The 23762-nt window shown below is 46.0% G+C and overlaps 2 protein-coding genes across 3 annotated transcripts; one reads left to right on the top strand and one right to left on the bottom strand.

The window, feature by feature from the left end:
* The first annotated feature begins 25 nt into the window (after nucleotides 1-25).
* Nucleotides 26-9484, top strand: rnaseh2a (ribonuclease H2, subunit A). 2 transcript variants are annotated; one of them, XM_064323987.1, is made up of 10 exons: nucleotides 26-120; nucleotides 846-1017; nucleotides 2488-2559; nucleotides 2810-2936; nucleotides 5388-5475; nucleotides 5631-5768; nucleotides 6958-7045; nucleotides 7208-7331; nucleotides 8849-9122; nucleotides 9225-9484. In XM_064323987.1, the coding sequence occupies exons 2-9, from the start codon at nucleotides 891-893 to the stop codon at nucleotides 8994-8996; spliced, it is 912 nt and encodes a 303-aa protein (XP_064180057.1). In that variant the 5' UTR covers nucleotides 26-120; nucleotides 846-890; the 3' UTR covers nucleotides 8997-9122; nucleotides 9225-9484. The 2 variants fall into 2 exon arrangements, with proteins under 2 accessions (XP_064180057.1, XP_064180056.1); XM_064323986.1 differs by lacking the exon at nucleotides 26-120 and adding an exon at nucleotides 127-398.
* A 1825-nt stretch (nucleotides 9485-11309) lies between these two features.
* Nucleotides 11310-22877, bottom strand: rtbdn (retbindin). The gene is made up of 6 exons (XM_064323985.1): nucleotides 22732-22877; nucleotides 20829-21007; nucleotides 20400-20499; nucleotides 17782-17910; nucleotides 17562-17670; nucleotides 11310-13708 (listed from the first exon to the last, which is right to left on the bottom strand). Exons 2-6 carry the CDS (start codon nucleotides 20998-21000, stop codon nucleotides 13322-13324), a joined length of 897 nt encoding a protein of 298 aa, XP_064180055.1. The 5' UTR covers nucleotides 21001-21007; nucleotides 22732-22877; the 3' UTR covers nucleotides 11310-13321.
* Nucleotides 22878-23762: the final 885 nt, after the last annotated feature.

Genomic DNA, 23762 nt, shown 5'->3' with positions numbered 1-23762 from the left:
TACATGATGCAGTTTTCTGTCGCATTTCGGATTTCTGAAAAGCTAAAGGTCAAAGTTTGAAGTTGAGTTGATCAGCGCGCCAAATCAAACGCTTCGCAGACCGGAAACTTCACTAAATCTGTGAGTATGACAGTGTTTACTAACCAACAACACAACTTATTCAACTGGGCTCATTTTTCACTTTTCAAACAGGTGTTAACAAAACCTAGCAAATTGAACAGTCTGCATCACTTTCGTTGCGTTATTTTGTTTCTGCTAAATTAGCCGACAATACAACCACTATCAAGAACAAGACTTACTTCGGCTAGTTGGCTAATGTAAAGGGAACTATGCTGGTTTAGCTAGTAGTTGGTTGAGCTAACGATAGTTAGCTGCCTACTGCTACATAATTTAGTTAGGTAAGTAACATTTATATGCGTACTCATTCTGATATCGCCGGATTTTCATCTTAATATTAACGTTGGTGACCTAGGCTACTAATCCCGGCTCTTGCTAGCGATTTATCTTGTTAGCGTTAAATAATAATGCAATGGCGCACTATTTTATTTGCTTGCGCTTAACGTTACGGATTGTTAGCTAGCTACACATTTCCTCACGATCACAGTATAACAATACAAGACTGCTAGCTAGCGATGTATCGATAGGTGTTGTAGCTGTTGAGTGAGCTACTACTAACCTAGCTCTCTGAAGTGACCAGTTGGCTGAGAGCTGTGACAACTCTAACGTTCGCTAAGTTTCTAGCATTGACTATCTACAGAGGCGTTGGATGTATGCACTTTCTAGGTTGGAATTGTGGACTACCTCGATTGCTAATCTTGTCTCACACTTCGCCCTGTCACCCTCAGTTTGTGGGTGTGTTTTCTAGAGCCTTAGACAACTGATAACGAGCAATGGATCTGGGTGACTTTGAAGCTGACAACTCCGTCAGCTGTCGTCTGTCCTCCGCCATTCCGGACATCTGCCGGACAACTGACTGCTGCCTGGGCATCGACGAGGCGGGCAGAGGACCCGTGCTTGGTGAGCTGTTAGTCATCTTCTGTACTGCTGGTCCGTCCTTGCTTTCCCTAACTAAGCGGCGTCCTAGCTAACAAGACCAGGTCAAAACCTAATATATGGATGGACCGGCAGACCAATGGTGTAACTTGATAACTTGGCCGACCAATGGTGTAACTTCATCACTCACTCACTTACTCACTCAGTCACAGACATTCGCGTTTGTTGGGCTGGCCCCGCTGTTGCGGTCCAGCCAAAAATCCTATCGAAGTAACGCACTTGCGATGGGTGCATAGACCCCTCATAGGTGGGGAAAAACGCCTAATTGAAATAACTTGATTCTTAAGTAAAAACGTATTTAGCACACATTGATCAAATCTGTTTTCTTTGTGATGCCGGCATTGAAACTAGAATGTCTATTGATTTGTCCCAATCGGCATCCTTTCCGACATTGACATTGCTGTCCAGTTCTGGAAAAAAATGTGCACACTAGTAGCCCATTGAAACGCCTTAAACATTGTAGCCTATGTATGTCCTGTATATTTGGCACAGTCATCACTGCATATTTAATACATTTTGATATCAGCATTATTTCTTACACATTACATTACATTACATTACAGGCATTTAGCAGACGCTCTTATCCAGAGCGACTTACACAACTTTTTACATAGCACTTTACATTGTATCCATTTATACAGCTGGATATATACTGAAGCAATGCAGGTTAAGTACCTTGCTCAAGGGTACAACGGCAGTGTCCTTACCCGGGATTCGAACCTACGACCTTTCAGTTACAAGCGCAGTTCCTTACCCACTGTGCCACACTCCGTCCTATTGTATGAGGACTGGCTTTTCCAAGACTGTCTGGGTAGATTTTGTGCATCTCTTTTGTATGTGATGCATGAGAACTTGCATACCTGTTTGAATATGTCTGTATTGTAAACAGTTGTCAGTAGATGGCAGCATTTTCCTAATTACTGTATAACTATCAGAAACCAAGTGCATGAAATTTCTAATTATATGTGCAGCATTTTATGCAGTCAATATACCCTGTTGAGAAATGAGTGAGAGGGAGAATAGTCCAGATGAATTTCTGTACTTCTGAGTACAAGTCAGCACCTGGTGGATATGAATTGGTTTTGAAAAAAATATTTTGGAGAGTACCACAGATTAGTTAAGAAGTGTGAAAGGTTTTGAGAAGCTGTGTGCTTTCATAAGAAATATGTTCAGATAGGCTGTTTGGCAGGGTTAAAAATAGGATTTTAGTAATAGTAATTGTATGCTCTTGACTAATTTGTTGAAAAACGGCAGGTCCCAACTGAGATCCAGCATAATTCACACAAGAAATGACTGTGTGGATGTGTGTAGTCAAAGACTAAGGCTGAACTGCCTTTATTTATTTATAACAAAAAATTCCAGCTCAAAAAGCAGGTTCTCAGGGCAGGGATCAAACGACGATACTGATGCTGTTGTGTGTTTTGTTTGCTGCAGGGCCCATGGTTTATGGAATATGCTTCTGCCCCATTGACAGAAAGGAGGATCTGAAGGAGCTGAAGGTAGCAGGTCAGCTTCCAGACGCTTCTCAAACTGCCTGTCTTTATAGAATCACCCATGTCCCTTACTTGTACAGAGGAGCAAGGTGAAATAAAAAAACAAAGAAACCTCTTAATAACATCCAACTTTGGGTGCCGATTTCATTTAAAATGTAATTGAGTACTTTGTTGGAATGAATGCGTCTATGGCGATGAGGGAGCTATTATAAGAGTGTGAATCCATGGACCACACTGAAGTGTTTCATTCTTCCCTTTTTCAGATTCAAAGACACTGACAGAAGTGGAGAGGGAGAATCTCTTCTGCAAGCTGGATGAGGCAAAGAGTTTTGTGGGCTGGGCCCTGCAGATCCTTTCCCCCAACACCATCTCCACCAGCATGCTGCAGAGGTACTGAACACAGTCACGCCCATCCTCCACACAAGCTATTCACTCCCAACACCATCTCCACCAGCATGCTGCAGAGGTACTCAACATACAGACACACCCCTCGTCCACACAAGCTATTCACTCCCAACACCATCTCAACCAGCATGCTCCACAGGTACTCAACATACAGACACACCCCTCGTCCACACAAGCTATTCACTCCCAACACCATCTCCACCAGCATGCTCCAGAGGTACTCAACATACAGACATACCCCTCGTCCACACAAGCTATTCACTCCCAACACCATCTCCACCAGCATGCTGCAGAGGTACTCAACATACAGACACACCCCTCGTCCACACAAGCTATTCACTCCCAACACCATCCCCACCAGCGTGCTCCAGAGGTACTCAACATGCAGACACACCCCTCGTCCACACAAGCTATTCACTCCCAACACCATCTCCACCAGCATGCTCCAGAGGTACTCAACATACAGACACACCCCTCGTCCACACAAGCTATTCACTCCCAACACCATCTCCACCAGCATGCTCCAGAGGTACTCAACATACAGACACACCCCTCGTCCACACAAGCTATTCACTCCCAGCACCATCTCCACCAGCATGCTCCAGAGGTACTCAACATACAGACACTCCCCTCGTCCACACAAGCTATTCACTCCCAACACCATCTCCACCAGCATGCTCCAGAGGTACTCAACATACAGACACTCCCCTCGTCCACACAAGCTATTCACTCCCAACACCATCTCCACCAGCGTGCTCCAGAGGTACTCAACATACAGACACACCCCTCGTCCACACAAGCTATTCACTCCCAACACCATCTCCACCAGCATGCTCCAGAGGTACTCAACATACAGACACACCCCTCGTCCACACAAGCTATTCACTCCCAACACCATCTCCACCAGCGTGCTCCAGAGGTACTCAACATACAGACACACCCCTCGTCCACACAAGCTATTCACTCCCAACACCATCTCCACCAGCGTGCTCCAGAGTTACTCAGCATACAGACACACCCCTCGTCCACACAAGCTATTCACTCCCAACACCATCTCCACCAGCGTGCTCCAGAGGTACTCAACATACAGACACACCCCTCGTCCACACAAGCTATTCACTCCCAACACCATCTCCACCAGCATGCTCCAGAGGTACTCAACATACAGACACACCCCTCCACTCATGCCCTGCACCCCCAGCGCTGTGCTCCACAGATACACTCGAGCACCCCTCATTACAGCTTCCTCCACGCAGGCTTCTCAAAGCAGCTGCTAGGTTGCATGTCCACTCAGGAGGACAATGGAACCCCACTGTTCCCTTAGGAAGAAATCTGGTCAGCTTTTTTTATTTTTTAATACAAGCAGGTAGATTTTCACTGAAGCGCTTCAGAGTGTGTTTGTATATAATTCAATGATGTACATCGGCCATATATACTGCCCCAGCTCCAGTTGATTGAATGCTTGTTCATACTTTTTAATCATTTGATCGTTTTTCATGGTTTTGTGCCTCGTGTAATCAACTCGGATGGAACGTAGACATAAATTAACAGCATGATTCATGCATTTAGTCCTCCCTTACCGAAAAAAATAAAGAGGTTTTAGATTGAGTGTTCATTTGGCCTCTGTTATTTACCTCACCTGGCTTTCATGCACCAAAAGCTTTAAAGTTATCAGCTACCTTCAGGTAGGGCTGGGTGATATACCACAATGGTAATTATCGAATGCAACGGCAGTCTTCGCCACCATATGGTGTATTACCTTCCTTTGCCTCTTTATCTCTTTAATCCTTCCTGATGTGGCAGTAAACAACCACGCTTCAGAGGCCCTGTGAAATGCTCCCAGAGAAAGAAAAAAAACATAACGACTGTTATCTGTTGGCTGTTGATAGGACAGCCAATCAGCCGCAAGGTCGTACTGCTTTCATGTGGTCATGTGATGTGTTTTAATCCATCAGATGGAAGCTGCAAGGTCTTGCTGCTGTTTGGCTGTCTTATGGTCGCCTCATAGATAACAGCTGTGAAGTTTTTTTTTTTTCCAGAAGCCTTTCAAGCGGCCTCTGTAGCTTGGTTGTTTACTACTGCCTCAGGTATAATTGAAGAAGAAAGGAAGAAAAGAAAGGCAGTGCGCCACACGGTGGCGACGGCCGTTACTGCATCCGATAATTATCGCCGCGGTATGTCGCCCCGCCCCACCTTCAAGCCTGCATTCTCCAATGAGGCTTTCAGCTGAAAATAACCGCCTGGCCCTGCGTCGGCACACGCCTGCGAATGTCTCCTACACGTGTCTCCACCTACTGGTGGGAGGGATGCGGAGCTGCAGCCGGAGGCCTTGCTGTGCTTAACGCTGTGCGGTCATGGAGACGTGCGTGGTGGTTCAGCGGCTTGGTGTTGAGCGCTTGCTCTGTGTGACACACCCCCCCCTTCCCCCCCCCCCAGGGCGAAGTACAATCTGAACGCGCTGTCCCACGACGCGGCCATCGGCCTGGTGCAGAACGCCCTGGACCGCGGAGTGCAGCTCAAAGAGGTACCGGCTCTGATTGGACGCTGTGATCAGACGTGTCGTGAGTTGATGCTATGACTGCATTGTCTGCTCGACTGTAGCTTTGCAGCTAGCTGTGTTAATTTTTTTTTCTCTTTCCCTCTCGTCTCTCCTTCTGGAACCTTCCTCCCCCCTCCCAGGTGTTTGTGGACACCGTGGGCCCGGCGGAGAAGTACCAGGACAAGCTGTCCCAGAGGTTCCCCGGGGTGGAGGTGACCGTGCGCCCCAAAGCTGACTCTCTGTTCCCCATCGTCAGCGCTGCGAGCATCTGTGCCAAGGTCAGACCCTTCAGACTGAGAGATGGAACTAGAGCAGGGGTGCACAACTCTGTTCTGACCAATTACCTTAGTTTACCTCTGTAAACGACACTGACTCGCTCCTGCACAGTGTAATCTTCAAGATACGCTCGCAGTCTGCAGCTGTAGCTGGTACTTATACAAATGTCAGTTTAAGATATGATCAGGCAAATTAAATAATTAAGAGCAGGAATTGACACAAAATCCTGAAACGGATCAGGCCTGGTTATGCACCCCCTGAGCTAGACCAGTGATCCCTAGAGAAACTACATAAACGATACGAGAGCTGTGTCAGTTATCGAAGCAGACGTGTGGAGTAATGGAGACACTGGACAGAAAGAACCTTTACACGGAGACACCAGACACTTATCCGTGCGTTTACCGTCAATGGTTGGTTTTTATTTACGTTTCATTCGCAAAATGTGCAACGCGAGTTCCCGAAGCTCTGAAGACATTGACCGGCGAGATATAGTCTTACAGGATGACTCGAGCGATCACATGACCGCGTGCGTCGCATCGGGCTGCTAATGGACGCCTGTGGGTGGACGGCGGCCACTTGATGGCGCCAGCGGGTTATCGGCCAGGCACCTTAAAAAAAAGCAGGGGCCCAAAAAAAAGGGCACGCTTCGACCCCAGACGTCCTCTCTGGGCCACCCCTGAGCAGCCCCAGGGGACCGGGCCTCTGTTCCTGTCCTGTAACCTGAGCCCTTGTCCTCATTTTTTAAAATCCAAATCCTTTATAATCCTGACTCATCCCCGCTGGCAGCCTTACCCTCGTCTGCTAGCGTAGCCGCAGCTGCTGCGACGAACACGCTGCTCGTAGGCCAGACACTGGGCCTACTGCTTTAATTTAAAGTAGCATAATTCAGTAATCTGTTTTTTTTTTTATCACATGAAAGAAAAGGTGTGTGTGTGTGTATATGTGAGAGAGATGTAGTTGACTGGTTTGTCCTGAGAGTGGCAGCGTTGCCCTGGCATGTTTCTGAGCTGGGCATTTGTTGGGCTCAATTTTGATATTTTATTGTCATTGGTCATTATAAATTATTATTTTCTATTTTCCTTTCTGCATGTGCCAATATTTAAATCCAGATTTTGTTTTCCCATGAGCTGTACATCCTTTTTATAGTGTTGTCATTCTTGTAGTAACTATGCTGATCATGTGTTGGTTCAGGTTGCCAGGGACCATGCAGTCACATCTTGGGGATTTGTGGAAGACCTTGGTGATGTGGACACTGATTATGGCTCAGGATATCCTAATGGTTAGTATTCAGCACACACACACACACACACACACACACACACACACACCCCCGTGTGCCTTACTGTTTGCCACCAAGACATAACTGTATATTTAATCTGACACATCTGTCTATAAGGAAGTATGACAGGAAGTATGACAGGAAGCCGGTTTCTCTCTGCAGACCCAAAGACCAAGAGCTGGCTGCTCAAGCATCTGGACCCTGTGTTTGGCTACCCGCAGTTTGTGAGGTTCAGCTGGAGCACCGCAAAGACCATCCTGGACGACAAGGCCGTGCCCGTTCACTGGTGAGGAAGAGGAGGAGGAGGAGGAGGGAGGGGCAGAAGGGATGGCTGGTTTGAGAGACAGGAAGTCTGGTTTAGTAAGCTCTACTCTCTGTCCTCTGCTGCTTCACTCCCTGCCCTTACACTTGTCTCATCAGTTGCCGAACCACTGGGATAAAAGTCAGTAGCCATTGGTCTCCCACCCATCCAATCAGGGAAGAGTATAGAACTGAGAAAAAGTTAAGACCATCCGAGATGGTCACTGGCCATCCTTCCCTTTCTGTTGATGGGTCCAGACCCAGTTGAAGCTTTAGGGAGTTCAGTCATTCCAGCATTTTAGGACATTGCAGTGTTACTGGAAAGTTCCATTGCAGGCACGTTATATTGTTCCTGTAGAGCAGAGGTCTCTAACTCCTGTCCTGGAGGGCCGCATGCTCTGCTGGGTTTTGTGACTTCTTTTTAAGCCAGGTTAGTCATTGGAAACAATGTGTGCAAACTCTTTAGCCAATCAGTGACTTAAATTAAGCACTTAAGTCCAGGAACGCACCAGATGCCCGCAGACAGAGCGGCCGTCCTGGATTTGAGTTTGCGATCCGCGCTGTGGAGGATGTGCTGAGATTGGGCAGAGAGAGAACTAAAACACACTGAAAATGAGATTGCAAGAGCCCCAGCACCAAACAGCCTAAGCTCTATTCCTTCTTCGTAAAACGTCTTGGTGCCTTATCGAGAGGTCTTTGATATATGTACACAAGCTCACTTTAATTTCTCTGGACCGCCAATGAGACCCCCGTGTCATAAGCACTAGGTCTTTGACACGAGCCTTTCTCGCTCTGTCTTTGCCTTCACCCCAGGGCTGAGTCCTCTGTAACTCAGTTTAGTTTTTTTTTTTTGGGGGTACTGAGTGCTGTGTTTGGCCTCCCGGCTTCACGCTCCTCTGTTTGCAGCTGGAGCTCGCTCCTCTGCTCCCTGGGGCAGCTGGAGCTCGCTCCTCTGTTTGTACGCTGTGACACAGAGCTGTCCTCAGAGGGGCTGCTTGGTCCTGGCTGAAAGAGGAGCAGTCGTGTTCACTGAGTTCTGCGAAAGGCGATCTGCCCACTCAGGATCTCGCTGATATCGAGCTTCCAGGGTTCCCAGCAAACACAACGTCACGAGCGAGCGATCAGCCCCGATAGCATGATTCAGCAGTGATGTGTAAGATCAGCCCCGATAACATGATTCAGCAGTGATGTGTAAGATCAGCCCCGATAACATGATTCAGCAGTGATGTGTAAGATCAGCCCCGATAACATGATTCAGCAGTGATGTGTAAGATCAGCCCCGATAACATGATTCAGCAGTGATGTGTAAGATCAGCCCCGATAACATGATTCAGCAGTGATGTGTAAGATCAGCCCCGATAACATGATTCAGCAGTGAAATAGCAGGGCTGTAAGCAGGGCTGATGTTCTGGGATGTGGGTTGGAGGGGGGGAGGTTGTGTGAATGTAAAAAATGTTGAAGTCTGCCTGGTGTGTTTGTCTGTGTGTGTGTGTGTGCGCGCAGGGACGATGACGAGGAGGGCGGAGAGAAGGCAGCCGCTCGGATGAACTGCACGTCCATGCTGTCCTACTTTGGGAAGAGCCGGACCTCCGCCCGGGAGACACACCGCTTCTTCTCTGAAAGGAGACTTCAGAGCCTGGACTCACTGTGAGAGAGCGCAGGGCAGGAACGTCTCCAGCACATACATACACACACGCGGACACGCGCACAGACGCGCACGCACACACACACACACACACACACGCGTACAGACGCGCACACACACACACACACACACGTGTACAGACGCACGCACACACACACACGGACACGCATACAGACGCGCACACACACGCGCACACACGTCCGTGCAAACATACACACACGCACACACACACAGTCCTCCAGGCATAGTCGGTGGTTTGGAGTCCTCCGTAGCAGTGAAGAGAGTCTGCTGGTGAGCAGCTGATCAGACTCGTGCTCATGCAGCACTGCAGGCCCACTGACAGGAGGAACTGAGCAGAGAGGGAGGGGCCAGTGCACATGTACCCTGTTGCTAAAGTAACCCTGTCTCTCCAAGGCCGGTTCTTACTGGTAAAACCTTTTATGTGTTTTTTTCTTTTGTGACAATAATAAATTTCTGTTACTGAAAGTTTTAAAGTTTTATTCATTACAGTTCAAGTTTCAAAGCCTGAAATTCAAGTTCAAGGGCTTGTTTCTTTCCATAATGGATTTTATAGCTGTGCTTCCCAGAAGCACTTAACCTTGTTTGCGAAAGCAATTTTGTGTGTCCACCCTGAAATATTTGAACAAGGTCCAATGATAGACAAGGTTGTGCAGTTCAGGACACAGTGTTTTCTCAGAGCATAAACACTTGGTTATTTGTAAACAAGCACCGAAGCTTAAGCTTTTACCATTGTCCTCAGTAGGAAAATACATGCCCAAGAATGCAGGCAAGTGTTAACAAAAGGTAAAGACCTTCAGTCTTGCGTTACACACGCCGTTAAGTGTGCGCTGTGAGATATGGAGTCTGCATTGGGGGAAATGGCGAACTTTTTTTTTTTTGGTCGGTTGGTAATGTTACTGCAGTTCAGTCGGGGGAAGCCGAGCACCAAAGGATGGCGGTGATTAGCGCCGTTAGCTCGGCATTCGCATCTGATGAGCGGATTAGTGGCTAGCCCGGAGGACGCTTCCGTTGCACGCCTCCGCGGTTAGCGCTTGCTGCAGAAGGTCAAGTGGAGTGCCCGGCGGTCATTATTATGAACGTAAGGGATCCCGACCCGTTCCGAGACCACGTCAAGTGGTCGTTCCAGTCGCACGAGAGGGATTAAATGAGGCGGCACCGGCTGACTGCGGCTGTCCTCTTGCGCGGTGCATTAGCGAAGGCGCCCGTTAGCCAGCTGGGCTGGCGGTGCGGAGGTTACGCAGGGCCTTGCTCGCGCCCTTCTGTTTAACGAGTGCGGACAGAGCCCACGGGCTCTATCCTGAGCACGTGACCAGGAACTTAAAAATTTTGGCCGACGAACACGGTAAACCCCAAACCTGTTATTATAAGAACTGACCTTGAAACATCTGACAATCTAAGACAAAAGTTTTGCTTTTTTGCCAGGTCCTCTGCATGACAAAGTAATAGTTGGGATGAGAAATCGGGCAGATACAGTAAATGGGGTAAAATTAGCTGGTACGGGCCAGCAGGCTTTTTCACACTTGTATGCAAAGCCGTTAATGGAAGCCGGGTTTTGTGTGATAGGACGAGTGCTCAGTGCAGGAGGCTATTCCACGGAGTCTGTGTGAATTGATGAAAGACTGCCAAATTATATGGCTGTCATTTTTACTTTCCTTGATAATTTAAGTAGCTTTTCTAAGCTTCAAGAAGTTTTAAAATGCAAATCTACAAAAAAAAAGAGCTACCAAACATCTTTCAGTGGCACTGAAAAGTAAATGTAAAATGAATGGCTTTGACCGTTCTTGTATTATTCACTGTAGTTTACTGATGGCAGAACAATTTTGAGAAGAACATGAACATGTGTATATGATTCCTGACGTTGGTCTTGTCTGTCCCCACATCCGCTAGCAGTTACAGTCAATTTGCAGCACTAGCGCTCATACTTCAGAAACCTATTGTCCATTCGATGCGTTGCTTGTCACCCAGAAAGCTCAGCTTGCTGTACTTTAAAGTGAAATAGTTAAGAAAAGTGAACAAAATTCATTTCCATTTCAAGATAAAGCAGTTTTTCAGATGGCATTTGTGTTCATTCTCTCTTGTACGTGGCAGTCCTATGTAGAGTTTCAACTTTCTCGTATAAAAAAACATAGTAAGAAAATTGGCGGTTCAGACTTTGGCCCAGGTCCCTGAACTTAACCACCCACCCTCCTCAGAGTCTTCCAGACTTGTTTGCTGCTAACAGCACTAAAAGCTTCTGTGAATATGGGCCGAAAACTGTTTATTTATTTTACTTGAGAGAAGGAACCATGTCAAGCACACTTAGAAATACAGCATTTATTCAGCACTTACAGGAAAAAAAGAGAAAGATCCAGCTTTATAATTCTTGACACATTTTTACAGCGAGTAATAAAGACATTTAATTTACCAATGGTCAAACCGGCACTGTGCAAATCATGGTTTTCATGCTGGGTTTCCTTTCCCCCGCCCCCCAAGAGTTTAATCAAGTTAAAACTTGGGTGTCTTCGTCTCATTTAAAGCGAGCTGTAAGACCCAAAATCTGAGCGCTGCTGCAATCCTAGAAATCTACCAGAGGGTTTATTTGTTTTAAGTTTAAAAATTGTGCTTTGTAGTAAGCAACTTTCCCCATTACATTTTAAACATTCTGGGTGCCTAAGAATCTGCTACTGCACACTACGTCTCACACTCTTATGTTCCAATGTGGGTTCTACATTAGGCCACGATAACTCCCCCCTTCATTACACCAACTTTTAGTACTTGGGAGAAAACAAATGTGGCAGCAACGGCAATACTCAGGTGAGCTACATTCTGGATTAGTGAGTATATGTACCACGAGCCGTATGTTTCTGACCAGCTGTGTGTATGCACTTGCTCTGCGGTAGTGAGGGGAGATTTTGGGAACCGAGGTACAGCCCCTCTGTTTTCCCCGTCATGTCCTAAGCTCTTTACCCTGGTGTGAGATCATATACAGTGCTGTATTTTCCCCTTTCCTGATTTTCTCTCTTATGGCATATTTCTCACACTTGATTTGTGTGACTTGAAAACGTAGTATTAGGCAAAGGGAAACTGCGTAAATGCAAAATATTTTCAAAATATTTAAATTTATTTAATGATAAAATGCTATCAAATACCTGTATCACCCCTGTGAAAAAGTAATTGCCCCCTTAGTTAACCAATGAACCAAATTGAATTGATAATTCAGCTAATTGAACATAGCCAGGATTGATTGCACCATGTTGAATCTAAACCTCACTCATATACCATCAAAGTGAAGTAATCGCCAGGAAGTTTATATCAGCACTCTATGCCACAACAAAAGGAAATTCCAGAAGAGAGAAAAAAGTTGTTGAAATATATCAGTCTGGAAAGTTACAACTCCCATTTCTAAGACTCTAGGACTCTACTGAACCACAATGACATTGTCTCCAAATGGAGAACACTTCAAACTGTATTGAATCTTCACAAGAGTGGCTGGCCTGCCTAAATTTGTAGCGACTACTCATCCAGGAAGTCAGAAAAGATCCCAGACAAACATCCGAAACATGGCAGACCTCTCTAGCCTCAGCTAAGGCTAAAAAGCATTTGTGACTTCACAATAAAAAAGAGACTGGGCAAAAATGTTCATGGTTGAGTAGCAAGGAGAAAACCACTGCTAACCAAAAAAAAAACATGAACGTTCATTTCACATTTGCAAAAAAGCACAAAAATGATCCCCAAGCCCTTTGGGATAATGGTCTATGGACAGGTGAGTCAAAAGTGAAACTTTTTCGACAACGTGGGTCCCATTATGTCTGACATGAAGAAAATGGAGCATTTACAGAACATCATACCAACGGTCAAATATGGTGGTGTGGTGGTGTGGGGGATGCTTCGCTGCCTCAGGACCTGGACAACTTCATTGAAGAAACCATTAATTAATATGATTGTCTGCACTGAGGGCTGTTTATCATGGTGTAGTACAGGTTCCTCAGTGAAAATGTGGGGCTTCTGTGTTTTTATAGGGCTTTTGGCTTACGTGTGACAAGAGGTGAACGCAGAGTTTTGAAAGCGGATGGCATGCAGGCATGTACAGTATATTCATTTGTTGCTACGACTAGGTTTTCCTTTAGAAGTCTAAGAACACGGCACAAAAGAGCACACAATCGATAGTTCACGAACATGAAGCCTTTGAACAAATATCGTACCTCAAAGCCGGCTGCGCGTTTCTGAGGGCTTGAATCGATGACACGGGGCCTTGCGGAGACGGTGGCATACGCCCTTTTTCAGGGTCACGGAATCTATGAAGTCCTCCAAAGCGTTTCCGTGGGAATGTTCTAGAACCCGCTGCCGCTGCCTTCCACGTCCTCCACGAAGAGCGAGCGCTTGCGCAGGACGGCGTTGTCGCCGTTGGTGCGGGCCTTCGGGGCCTGCGGGGCCTGCGGGGGCGGGGTGGCGCCCTCTGGTGGCGGCGGCGGCGGCTGGCTCTTGGCGCGGCAGGGCGCGCGGTACTGCGGGAGGCCCGCCTTGGTGGTGTCCAGCTCGTCGGGGTCCTCCTCCTGCGCGCGCAGGGCGGCGATCACCTCCCCGTCCGTGGGGCTGAGGGTGAGGCAGCCGCAGGACGCCTCCTCCTTCTCCTCCTTCTCCTCCCGCGCCTCGTCCTCCACCGTCACGAAGGCGTCGCCCCAGAGGGTCTCGCACAGGCCACGCCCATCCCGGTACACCTACACTCCACCCCCCCGCACACACACACACACACACACACACACACACACACACAACGGTGGGAGAGAGAGAGAGCAAGAAAAAAATACTAGTTTCACTGGGGCTGAAATTGCTGACCTTGCAAAAAGAATGCGTCGATCGACTATGGTGCGCATAGTGCTCAGGTGAATCACTGGGAATAAAGCTTCAGCTACCATCAGTGCCATTCAGGGCTACCGGCTTCAAGTTGGATGTAAATAAGGTCATTTGAAGTCATGCTCAAGTGCTTCGCAAATGCAATTTAAATTAGAATTCAAGTTTGACTGTGCGTCGTCAGCTTTCACTCTTTATTTTTTCACAGTTGGTTTGGTTTCAGCGTTGCTTTTCATCATTTAGGACTTCTGTGTTCCACCTGCTGCACTGCCAGTTAACAGTAAATGGAGCGCATTACTGGAAACGAAAGTATTCATTTTCTGAGAATTGATTGGTGAGCCGTTTAATGCAGTTCCAGTACGAAAAAATCAGCCTACACGAGAAAGACCAAAGAGCGGGTTTGAGACTTGCTCGGATCAGCAGAAACTACACGCCTATCTAAACCGCCGTTGCCTCTGCAAAATATTGGCCTAACCACTCGAGAGAAAATATCTGTGTGTGCTACTTCAAAATGAAAGGGGAAAGGGGAGTTGTAGTTGTATCTTCTCGATGTTCGTCAACGCAGCCAGAACTCAATGCTGTCTCAGTGTTGTTAATGTTGACTCATTTCAGTGATCCTTTATTTGTATGAGTATATATAACTTTTGATCAGATGTGTGAAACTCTGGGCTGGCACAAAGGAATGAGGGCTGCAGAGCTCTGAACTTGACTTTATATCCTCCTGATTCAGACGTGCTTGATGCGAGTCACCAGGACGCTTTACGGTGTTCCAGCTGACACTTCTCCCCCTCTGTCTTCCTCTCTCACTGTCTGTACATTACAGCATTACATTACAGGCATTTAGCAGACGCTCTTATCCAGAGCGACATACACAACTTTTTTACATAGCATTTTACATTGTATCCATTTATACAGCTGGATATATACTGAAGCAATTTCTGTTAAGTACCTTGCTCAAGGGTACAACGGCAGCGTCTTACCCGGGAATCGAACCTGCGACCTTTCGGTTACAAGTCTAGTTCTTTACCCACTGTGCTACACTCCGTCCCACTGTCTGTATGAATGAATATGGTGTGTGAGGGATTGGGAATGAGTGAGACACGTTATGAAATGAAAATTTCCTTCCGGTCTCGGCTCCGTAAGTAGGACAGAGCTTTTGTCGTGCTGCAGGCTTGACACAGCTGCCTGTATCATGCAAACTCGATCTTTCTCAAAAGGCGGCAGTCGGCTCAAAGCAACTGTATGCACATATGAGAACAGCCGTAATGTTGTATCAAAGCTCAACAGTGTAGTTTAGGCGATAAAATGTGTGATTTTATTGTTCTTCTTTGGAAACGCGCACGGAGATTCTCTACAAGCAGGAAATTCGTGCGACAGCACGCGCTCGGGTTCTGCCGTGCTTGCGTGCTGGGACCGTGCTCAGTCCGCACGCGTTAACCAAGGGTCAAGGGCTGGGAGTGAAACGACAGCGACCGTTTCCGTGGTGACCGTAATGCGCCGCAGCACACTAATGTCAAGCCCGAGGAGGGGACTGAGGATGACGGGATTGGGGGGGGGGGGGTTGTGGGCCGTGACCAGCGGGGGGTGGAGGGAGGAAGTGGGGGTGGGTGTCATCTTGGCTTTGGTCAGCTTGTGTTGTGTGCAATGGCTGCAGGCGGGCAGAGGCGGTGTCAGTTTGATTAGGGCTGAAGGGCTTCAGAGAGAACGTGCGGATGTGCGTTCTTCGCATGCTGACATGTGGTGCTCAGACTAAGCCAGGCCCACTACACTGGAAGGACACCCCTTTAACATGTATGTCCTCCCATCCCTCTTAGCCATAGCTCCCTTCGAGCGGGGAAAAAACATTGGAGAGAGCTGGCATTGCTCTGGGTTTGTTTCTGTTTTGATTTATTCTTTTAGGCCCAAAAATTTTGCTTGTTTTAGATTTCTCACTGGATTTCCAGAGCCGATGGTGGCTTGTCCAATATAATGTGGAATTGAAACGGCAATGATAACATTTATGCTGTTATACTTCACCTTTTAAGATTTGAACTTAAAAAGCTTGGACACTCACAAATGTACAGTATAACACCCACACGGGCAAGTTTTACGTAACACTCATCATCCAGTTTAGGGGACCTGGTAAGGATTTTAGCTGACAAACAGGAAGGAGCATAACAATGAAGACAGCCAGACTGGGAATTAAATGGATGTCTTTTAATGAATAAACGGAATGCCTCTAGTCTATGAGTGACAGTATTTGCCTTTGGAGACCACAGTGGATCAGGACCATGATTTCCCTGGCAAACACCTCCTACAGCACAGTGTTCCCATTTCTGCACCGGTATATTAGTTTGATTCTTTTCTTTTCCCTCCTCCCTAGCCCACCAACACCATATACAGACCAAGTGACCAACTAAGCTCCACTTATTTTCAGATAAGGGAGATGTAAGGCACTGTCCCACTGTGTGTGTGTGTGTGTGTGAAAGAGAGAGAGAGAAGGGAGAGAGAAAAAGAGATGTAAAATATGAAAAGGTGGACGTTTGCGATCTTGCCTAAGGGCTCTACAGCCAGGTTGTTGTTTTTTTACTCAGATGTGTGAAGGCATGTGTTCCTGACGTGGACCTCTCTCTCTTTCTCTCTCTCTCTCTCTCTCTCCCTCCCTCCCTCCCTCCCTCTCTGATAGAGTGCACCGTTTATCTCCTCAGGAAACCACGAGGGGAGAGCGGTTGTGAACGTGTGAAAGAGAAGAGGCGGGGAAATGTCACACCCGACAACGCGATTATTTCTTTGTACCCTCAAACACATTTTTAGCAAGAACCCAAACTTGCAGGCTGGCGTTGCTGTGCAGATGCTGGTGCGCTCGTCAACATTAGTTGTAACATCTTCTCACTTTTTTTAAAAAACGTTTTTGGCAAGAGAAGCTGTGCAGGGTGGTGTCGCTGCCCTACTCCTCCCCACATCTCCTTCCCACACTCACACACACGGCCCTGAGCAGGGACAGGACTGTGATGTGAGCTGACAGGAGCTGTTTGTCCGTACAGGGGGCTTGGCATCAGACCCAGCTGTGCACACGCCCTGGGTCTCACTGCAGGAGCACACACGCTTTTAAAATATCCCTGTCCTGCAGCAAGGCAGAGAATCACTCCACTGCCCTGTGCATCCCTTAACCCCTCTCTGTGTGTCCCCTAACCCCCTCTGTGCACCCTTAACCCCTCTCTGTGTGTCCGCTAACCCCCTCTGTGCACCCTTAGCTCCTCTGTGTGTCCCCTAACCCCCTCTGTGCACCCTTAACCCCTCTCTGTGTGTCCGCTAACCCCTCTGTGCCCTAACTCTCTGTGTGCCCTAACCCCTCTGTGCACCCTTATCCTCTTGTGTGTCCCCTAACCCTCTGTGCCCCTTACCCCTCTCTGTGTTCAGTAACTCTCACTCTAACCCCTCTGTGCCCTACCCTCTGTGCCTAATGCTCCTTGCCCTAACTGTGCACCTATCCGGTGTCCCTACCCCTGGCCTTATACCCACCCTCTGTGTGCCCTTAAATACACTGTAGGTGCCACTAAATCCCTTATGTGTGCAGACAGCTATCTTGGTTACAGTATTTCCCCGTGTAAGCTGTTCCACCCTGATATACACTTTCCGTGTTCTAAGTAGACACTCCAATGTCAAGGCCACTGAGTCATCGTAATGCTCATAAGCAGCAGCAGTGACAGGTGCACGCAGCCTGCAGAGGGGGTACTTTACCTGCTGGTAGGTCACACAGTTTCCAGTGCAGTTGTTTCCCCGGGGACCCTTTTTCCGTTCACCCCCCCGATGGCCCGTGCAGGTCAGATCAGCTTTGCAGGCCTCAAACCTGTGTGAGAAAAAAGGTTATTTTTCATTGCAACCTGCTTTCCGCGTCCAGGCAGTCGCGCGTCCTAACGGCACGAGGCCGTGGCGCTAAGCGTCGCCCCGGAAACCGTACCAGTCTCTGCAGAAGCTGCGGCAGAGCGGCACGCCCTGGATGGAGGCGGGGTCGAGCGGGTGTGGCCAGCGGGCGGCGTCCGGAGAGCAGCGACGGAAGCAGGCCGCGCGCCTGAAGAAGGCTTCACAGCTGGGGGGGGGGGGGGGCGGGGGGAGAGACGGGAAGAGGAAGAAAGCGAGGAGAGACGTCAGACTGATTCACTCAGCGAGATACGCTCTGGTATCATGAAAGTGAATGTCATTTATTCATGGAAGGACATTTCCTGTTCTGTCAACCTGGAGCTAGCAACCTGTTTATTTATTTGTTATAGAGCTTATGTGCATTTACTTTGCCTCCCCCCCGCAAATCCTTTCTTATGACTGTCTGAAAAATGCGGTGAGTTTTTTTTTTTTAAGACAAAGAGCATAGTTAAGCCAGCGAGTGGTCCAAAATCCATTCCAAAATGTAAGAGCTCACAATTCAGCTTTGACTTCATTTGATAATCGCGTGAACTTAGAGCTGCAGAGTGACACATCCTGCTAAAGCACCCGTTGTCAGTAGCTGTCACACACCCCGCAGTCTGGCGACAACTCCAGCGGGTGCGGGCGCCGTCTGCAGAAGGCAGCCGTGCAGGGCGGTGTGCAATTAGCCGTAGCAGGAGCCCAACAGCATCTCCTGGATGACTGCAGCCTGCCTGAGCGGGCGGAACATGAAGCCTGCTCTCCCAAGGCTGTGATTGGGCGGCTTAAAACGTGTATGGTCTGCATCCAGCCAGCAGTATGTCTGCATGCCTGCGCTCTCCTGAATCGATGATGGACGTCCGTGTTAGGATGGGCCTGTGAATATGACAGGCCATTCCAAACCAAAATAATAAAAATAATAAAAATCCGTGATAAAACTTTTTATTAAATGTTTTTTAAAAAAAAAAGTTATTTAAAGCTGTTAGTATGCCTGGAGTCATACTGATGTAGCAAAATGTAGGTATTATTTACAGGACTGAAATGAGAGAGGCTGCTTCATGTGCCCAGTCCCAAGGAGAAGGTCAAATAACACATAAACCAAAAGAAACACTGAAAAGATCTGGAAAAAGCCGGAGGATCTGCTTTAACACAATGGCACAGCATGTCCGGCAGCTGGATGAGTGGACCGGAGGGCTCTGGGTGATGAATTATGTAGCACATCAGCAAATCTGCTGGCTGCAGGGAATTTTTCTGTAATATCACCACTGAGAGTACAGAAGGAAAAGTGTGCAATAGTATAAAGGAGGCAAGGGAAACTGTGTTAACCCACACTCAAAAAAAATGAAAAGGCAGTACAGTTCATGTTACTAAATTTTCGGTTTTCAGTATTTTTTCATGTTTCTTGATTTTCTCTAATGAATTTACCGAAAGTAATTACAAATTTAGCCATTACTAATTTAATTTAATTAAAAGCAAGGCTGGCCAATTAAGTGCATTCAATGATGTGCTCAATTGAAAATGTGTAATGTATGGCGGCCATTTTGTACTGGAAGAAGAAGACACAACATGTGGGTTTTGAACTTGGGAAGCCCTGCAGTAAGAATATCTAAAGCCATCCTATGTTTTAAGATTCAGCTACAGTAAGTTACTTGTATTGATGGACAGTTTTTTTGTATTGGACATGTCTTTCACATATTGTGCCTTTTATTAAAACAGCTACATTTGTCCAGTCATGCAAAATGTGATTTGCGAGCTTGCTTGTGCAGGCTGCTTTCATTAGAAAATAAACTGATTTTACATTTAAATACATCAATTTTGGTGGTGGAGGAGTGTAATTTAATAATTTAAAATCCTGTGTGACAGTAACTTTAAAACAAAATATTTGGAGTTGAGCTGAATTCACTTTATAAATTTAGTATTTGAATTTAATAAAATTGTGGACAGCGGTTGCACACAATCTTATAAAGCATTTCTATTTTGTAACAACATTTTTCACACCTGCATTATGTTGAACTAACTTATAGAAATCAGTTCTGTCCTTCTTAATATAAATTATCTGAATGTACTTAATAAAAGTGAGTTGGATTAACAATGGAAAGTTAAGATAACGATTTGTTTAAATCAAGATATTTAATAATATTACATGAACATACTAAATAAAAGTGAGTTAGATTAACAAGGGAAAGTTAAGTTTAACTTAATCTGTTGAATATATGCAATAGTATTATGTGCAATCACTGTCCATAATTTATTGAGTAAATCAAACAATTTATTTTTTTGAGAGCGCAATGTATAAAGCTGGATTAATTAAGAACATTGTTTCAACAGCACAGAGATTATCAATACCTTGGAAATAGCTAGATCATTCTAGATTATCTGAGGTCCAAAAAAAAAAAAAAAAACAGGTTATGAATTGGTGTATGTATTGCACTTCAGGCACTGCAACAAAAGGAGTGCGGTTGAATGCACTGCTTCTATGTACATACAACGGTGTACTTGTATTCAGTTTCTGGCCCGTGCTCTTAACACCAGCAGTGTTCCACTGAGAGCATTACTATCGAAAGCTCGTCACTGAGGCAGACGTTCAGGTTCAACAGTGTCCTGGATGCTACCTAAGTAAGACGGGGTTCGTCTTGTACATGACGGGGACAGCGATGTAATGAACCGGCAGCAGCTCACCTGGGGCTGAGGGCTCCACACCGGCCCCAGACAACGTCATCCACTTTGGTCACTGGGGACGCTGCAATCTCCTGAGCGTCGTTTTCTGAACAGCAGGCATCTGACGAAACAAATCATACGACACAAGGGAGCAGGGGAGAAAGAGCGCCATATCATACACAATTGTTAAATTATTTTTGTATGTGCAGTCATTCACTCTGCTTGCAGAGTGATATTGTTGATAAATGTCTGGTGGGAGAAATGTGAACTCTAATGGACAGGTAATTGTAGAGATCAAATCTGAGCACAATAGAAACTGGTGCTTGTTCTTTCACAAATGAAATGGCCAATTTAGCCCGGATGAGTGATATTCGTATAATGAAAGGAATCAGACTCCTCTGTGAAGGACTATTTCCCGCATTATCGATGTCGCAGGTGTAGTGAACTCACTGTCGGCGTAAAGCCTGCAGTCTTTCAGGTGCGGTTCTGGACCTGGAGTGGCTTTGTGCTTCCCGTCCTGCAAACAAGCCCCCTCGTGGCACCTCGACCAACCAATCAGTGAAGCCAAAATATATGCCAAAACCAATGGTAATGGTTTTGCCAAGTTTTTGTTGACACCCATCTCTTCACTGTGTAAAGCAAAACAAGACCAGGTCAAAACCTAGTATATGGCTGGACCGAACCGGCCGACCAATGGTATAACTTCATCAGTCAGTCACTCCGTTACAGACATGCGCGGTGTAACTTCATCAGTCACTAAATCACAGACATTCAAGTTTATAAGGCTGGCCCCGCTGTTGCGGTCCAGCCAAAATAAATTAATGAATAGCATTTTTTAAAATAAATAATAATAATAATAACGGAGAACAAAAGTTACGTGTAATACCTGATTCAGAACCGTGGACAGCGAAATTCCCAGCCCATTAAAGGACACATTTAAAGCTTTTTACAGTAAACTTATTAATATGGGTCAATACCTACCGTCGAATGCTATAAGTACTGCCGTTATTATCATATCACAGTTACCCAAAAGCCTAAAGCATCAAAGACTGCCTAAATTCCCATGGTTAATTCGTAGTTAGTCATCGCATAAATCTCTGTCTACCTTTAACGCCATTCCCAGTTCGTTTGACAACAAGCACACTCTGTTCTGTGCGTAGGAGAGACTGAGCAGAACATAAATATGCAAATGAATATTTAAGCATGCAAATTAATGTGGTGATCTTTATAATTAAGCCACACTCCAATTACTAACACTAGCTCGTTACCGTTCCTCTGTAAACTGCAAAAAGTATGTAGGCCGCCTAATAAATGTATGACATAACCATAATAATGTAATGCAAGCAGTGATGGAGCGATATGTGAGCAATTCTCTTTGAACACACAAGTACAATAGCCTACAGCTTGCTATCGTATGAAACGTATCATTTAGCAAACAGTAGGCTAAACAATGTTAGGAAAATGTGATAAATTAAAAATTAACCAAAATAAGCTGGCAGCGGAAGCGCGGTTGGTATAGCCTCTTAAGTTTTTCGGTTTCATTCCTGTTCAGCTGTTCCTTGTCATTCTCCCTTGATCATAACAGAATTAGATTAAACGTAGCCTACTTCTGTTGCAGTCAGAGCAAGTTCCATGTTAAGACTTTTTGTTAACAACAGATATGAACGTCAGAAGTGTGGGTCTAGTTCGGTGAGTTGTTTGTAAAAAATCGGTAGCCTACACCATTGTCTGTTACTTTACAGACCCTATTTAGACCATGTACGTGTGTTTATTGTATTTACTGTTATTTATTTATTATTAGCCTAATTTATTTATTCATTTGTTTGCATTTGACTACCCAAAGGGTTCACTGATATTATCGCCATGCAAGGCTAGCGTCATTTTCCAGAAATGAATGTGTCTGTGAGTCCCGGGTGGCGGTTATTAGTTTCAGTTTTTCAGTGGTAAGCGACGGCTCGGCATACGGTTGCATTTAGCCGAAAGCTGCCTGTAGCCTACAGGAGCATATCAAATGTTCATGTCCACACTCCAGACTTCTTCGGTATAATAGTAGTCCATTGCACTTTTTCATGCAAGTTTAAGATCGCCATATTTATACATGCGAAAGTATTATATTAAAAGGATCTTATGCGTTCTAAATTAATCCAGTCATTTTAATGAAAAATGTCAAATGTGCTGCAACACAAACGTAACTACTAATAATAACATAAGCATTTCATGCAGCAAAATAATCGCGCACAGAAAAACAGCCTTAACTATATACCAAAACAAAAATACTGATCAGGAGACACCAGGAGTAATTGGATTGAGTAATTTTGCGCTTGTTTTTAGTCATAAAGAGAAAGCATCTTACCTGCTGTATAGACCGCCGATGTTTGTGTGCTCTCCCTGAAAATGCGTTCTGGCTTCTCTCGTTTCAAAAGATTCCTCCCCCTCCCTCTCTCTCTCTCTCTCTCTCTCTCTCTCACACACACACACACTCTCTCGATCTCTTTGCCTCCTGATGAGCGTGCTCTCTCTCTCTTTGCTAACTCCCCCCAGAGGCCGCTCGCTCATTTATCAGTGATTTATTGAAGGGTATCTTGATCATTCATGTTCCAGTCGTTCCCCTCTTTCATCCCTCTTCCCATTGCCCCTCGTGACGTGGTTTTAATTAAAGGCACGTTTAATAAAGGCAATGTTTATTATAATGAACTAATTTATCCTTTGACTGACGATTGTTCACCTTAATACCATATTAAGCCACGGTTTAGCGAATGCTTTTTATTAATTAGGACTGTTTAAACATATTTCAGGAAGGCTTAACGCGTCATTGTTCATACTGTAGGTTGCTTCCTTCTTTCTTATTACCACACATCTGTGATAACATCCAATTCCATACATGTTGTTCGCACTGCACAGCAAGTCATCCAAGGGTTTAATCAGATGTTTTTTTAACTTTCCCCCCCTCCTAAATTGTAGCCATTTAATAAAATATTTAGACTTCACTCCAGCTGCTCCCTGCTCTGTTGTTTTTGGAAACACATGCTATGCCTAAGGTGCTGAGTCACTGACAGACGTACTGTGTCCACCTCAAGGTGGGGGGGGGGGGGGGTCAAGGATCTAGCAGCGGGGTTTAAAATTTGTTGCAGTTCATTGACCGCTCTGTTAGGGATACCTCTCGAGATACCCACCGAGAAGTGAATTACCAGAATCCAGTTGGGATGTTGCCAGTGCATGGATTGGTGTTTCTGTGCTGGAATAAGCGAGAGAGGAGATGTAAATGGTAAATGGACTGCATTTATATAGCGTTTTTATCCAAAGCGCTTTACAATTGATGCCTCTCATTCACCAGAGCATTTAGGGGTTAGGTGTCTTGCTCAGGGACACTTCGACACACCCAGG

This window comes from Anguilla rostrata, chromosome 2, assembly GCF_018555375.3.
Source record: "Anguilla rostrata isolate EN2019 chromosome 2, ASM1855537v3, whole genome shotgun sequence".
In the NCBI taxonomy this organism is placed as follows: Eukaryota; Metazoa; Chordata; class Actinopteri; order Anguilliformes; family Anguillidae; genus Anguilla; species Anguilla rostrata.
The sequence above is the reverse complement of the archived record's forward strand: the minus strand, read 5'-3'. Positions and strand labels throughout refer to the sequence as shown.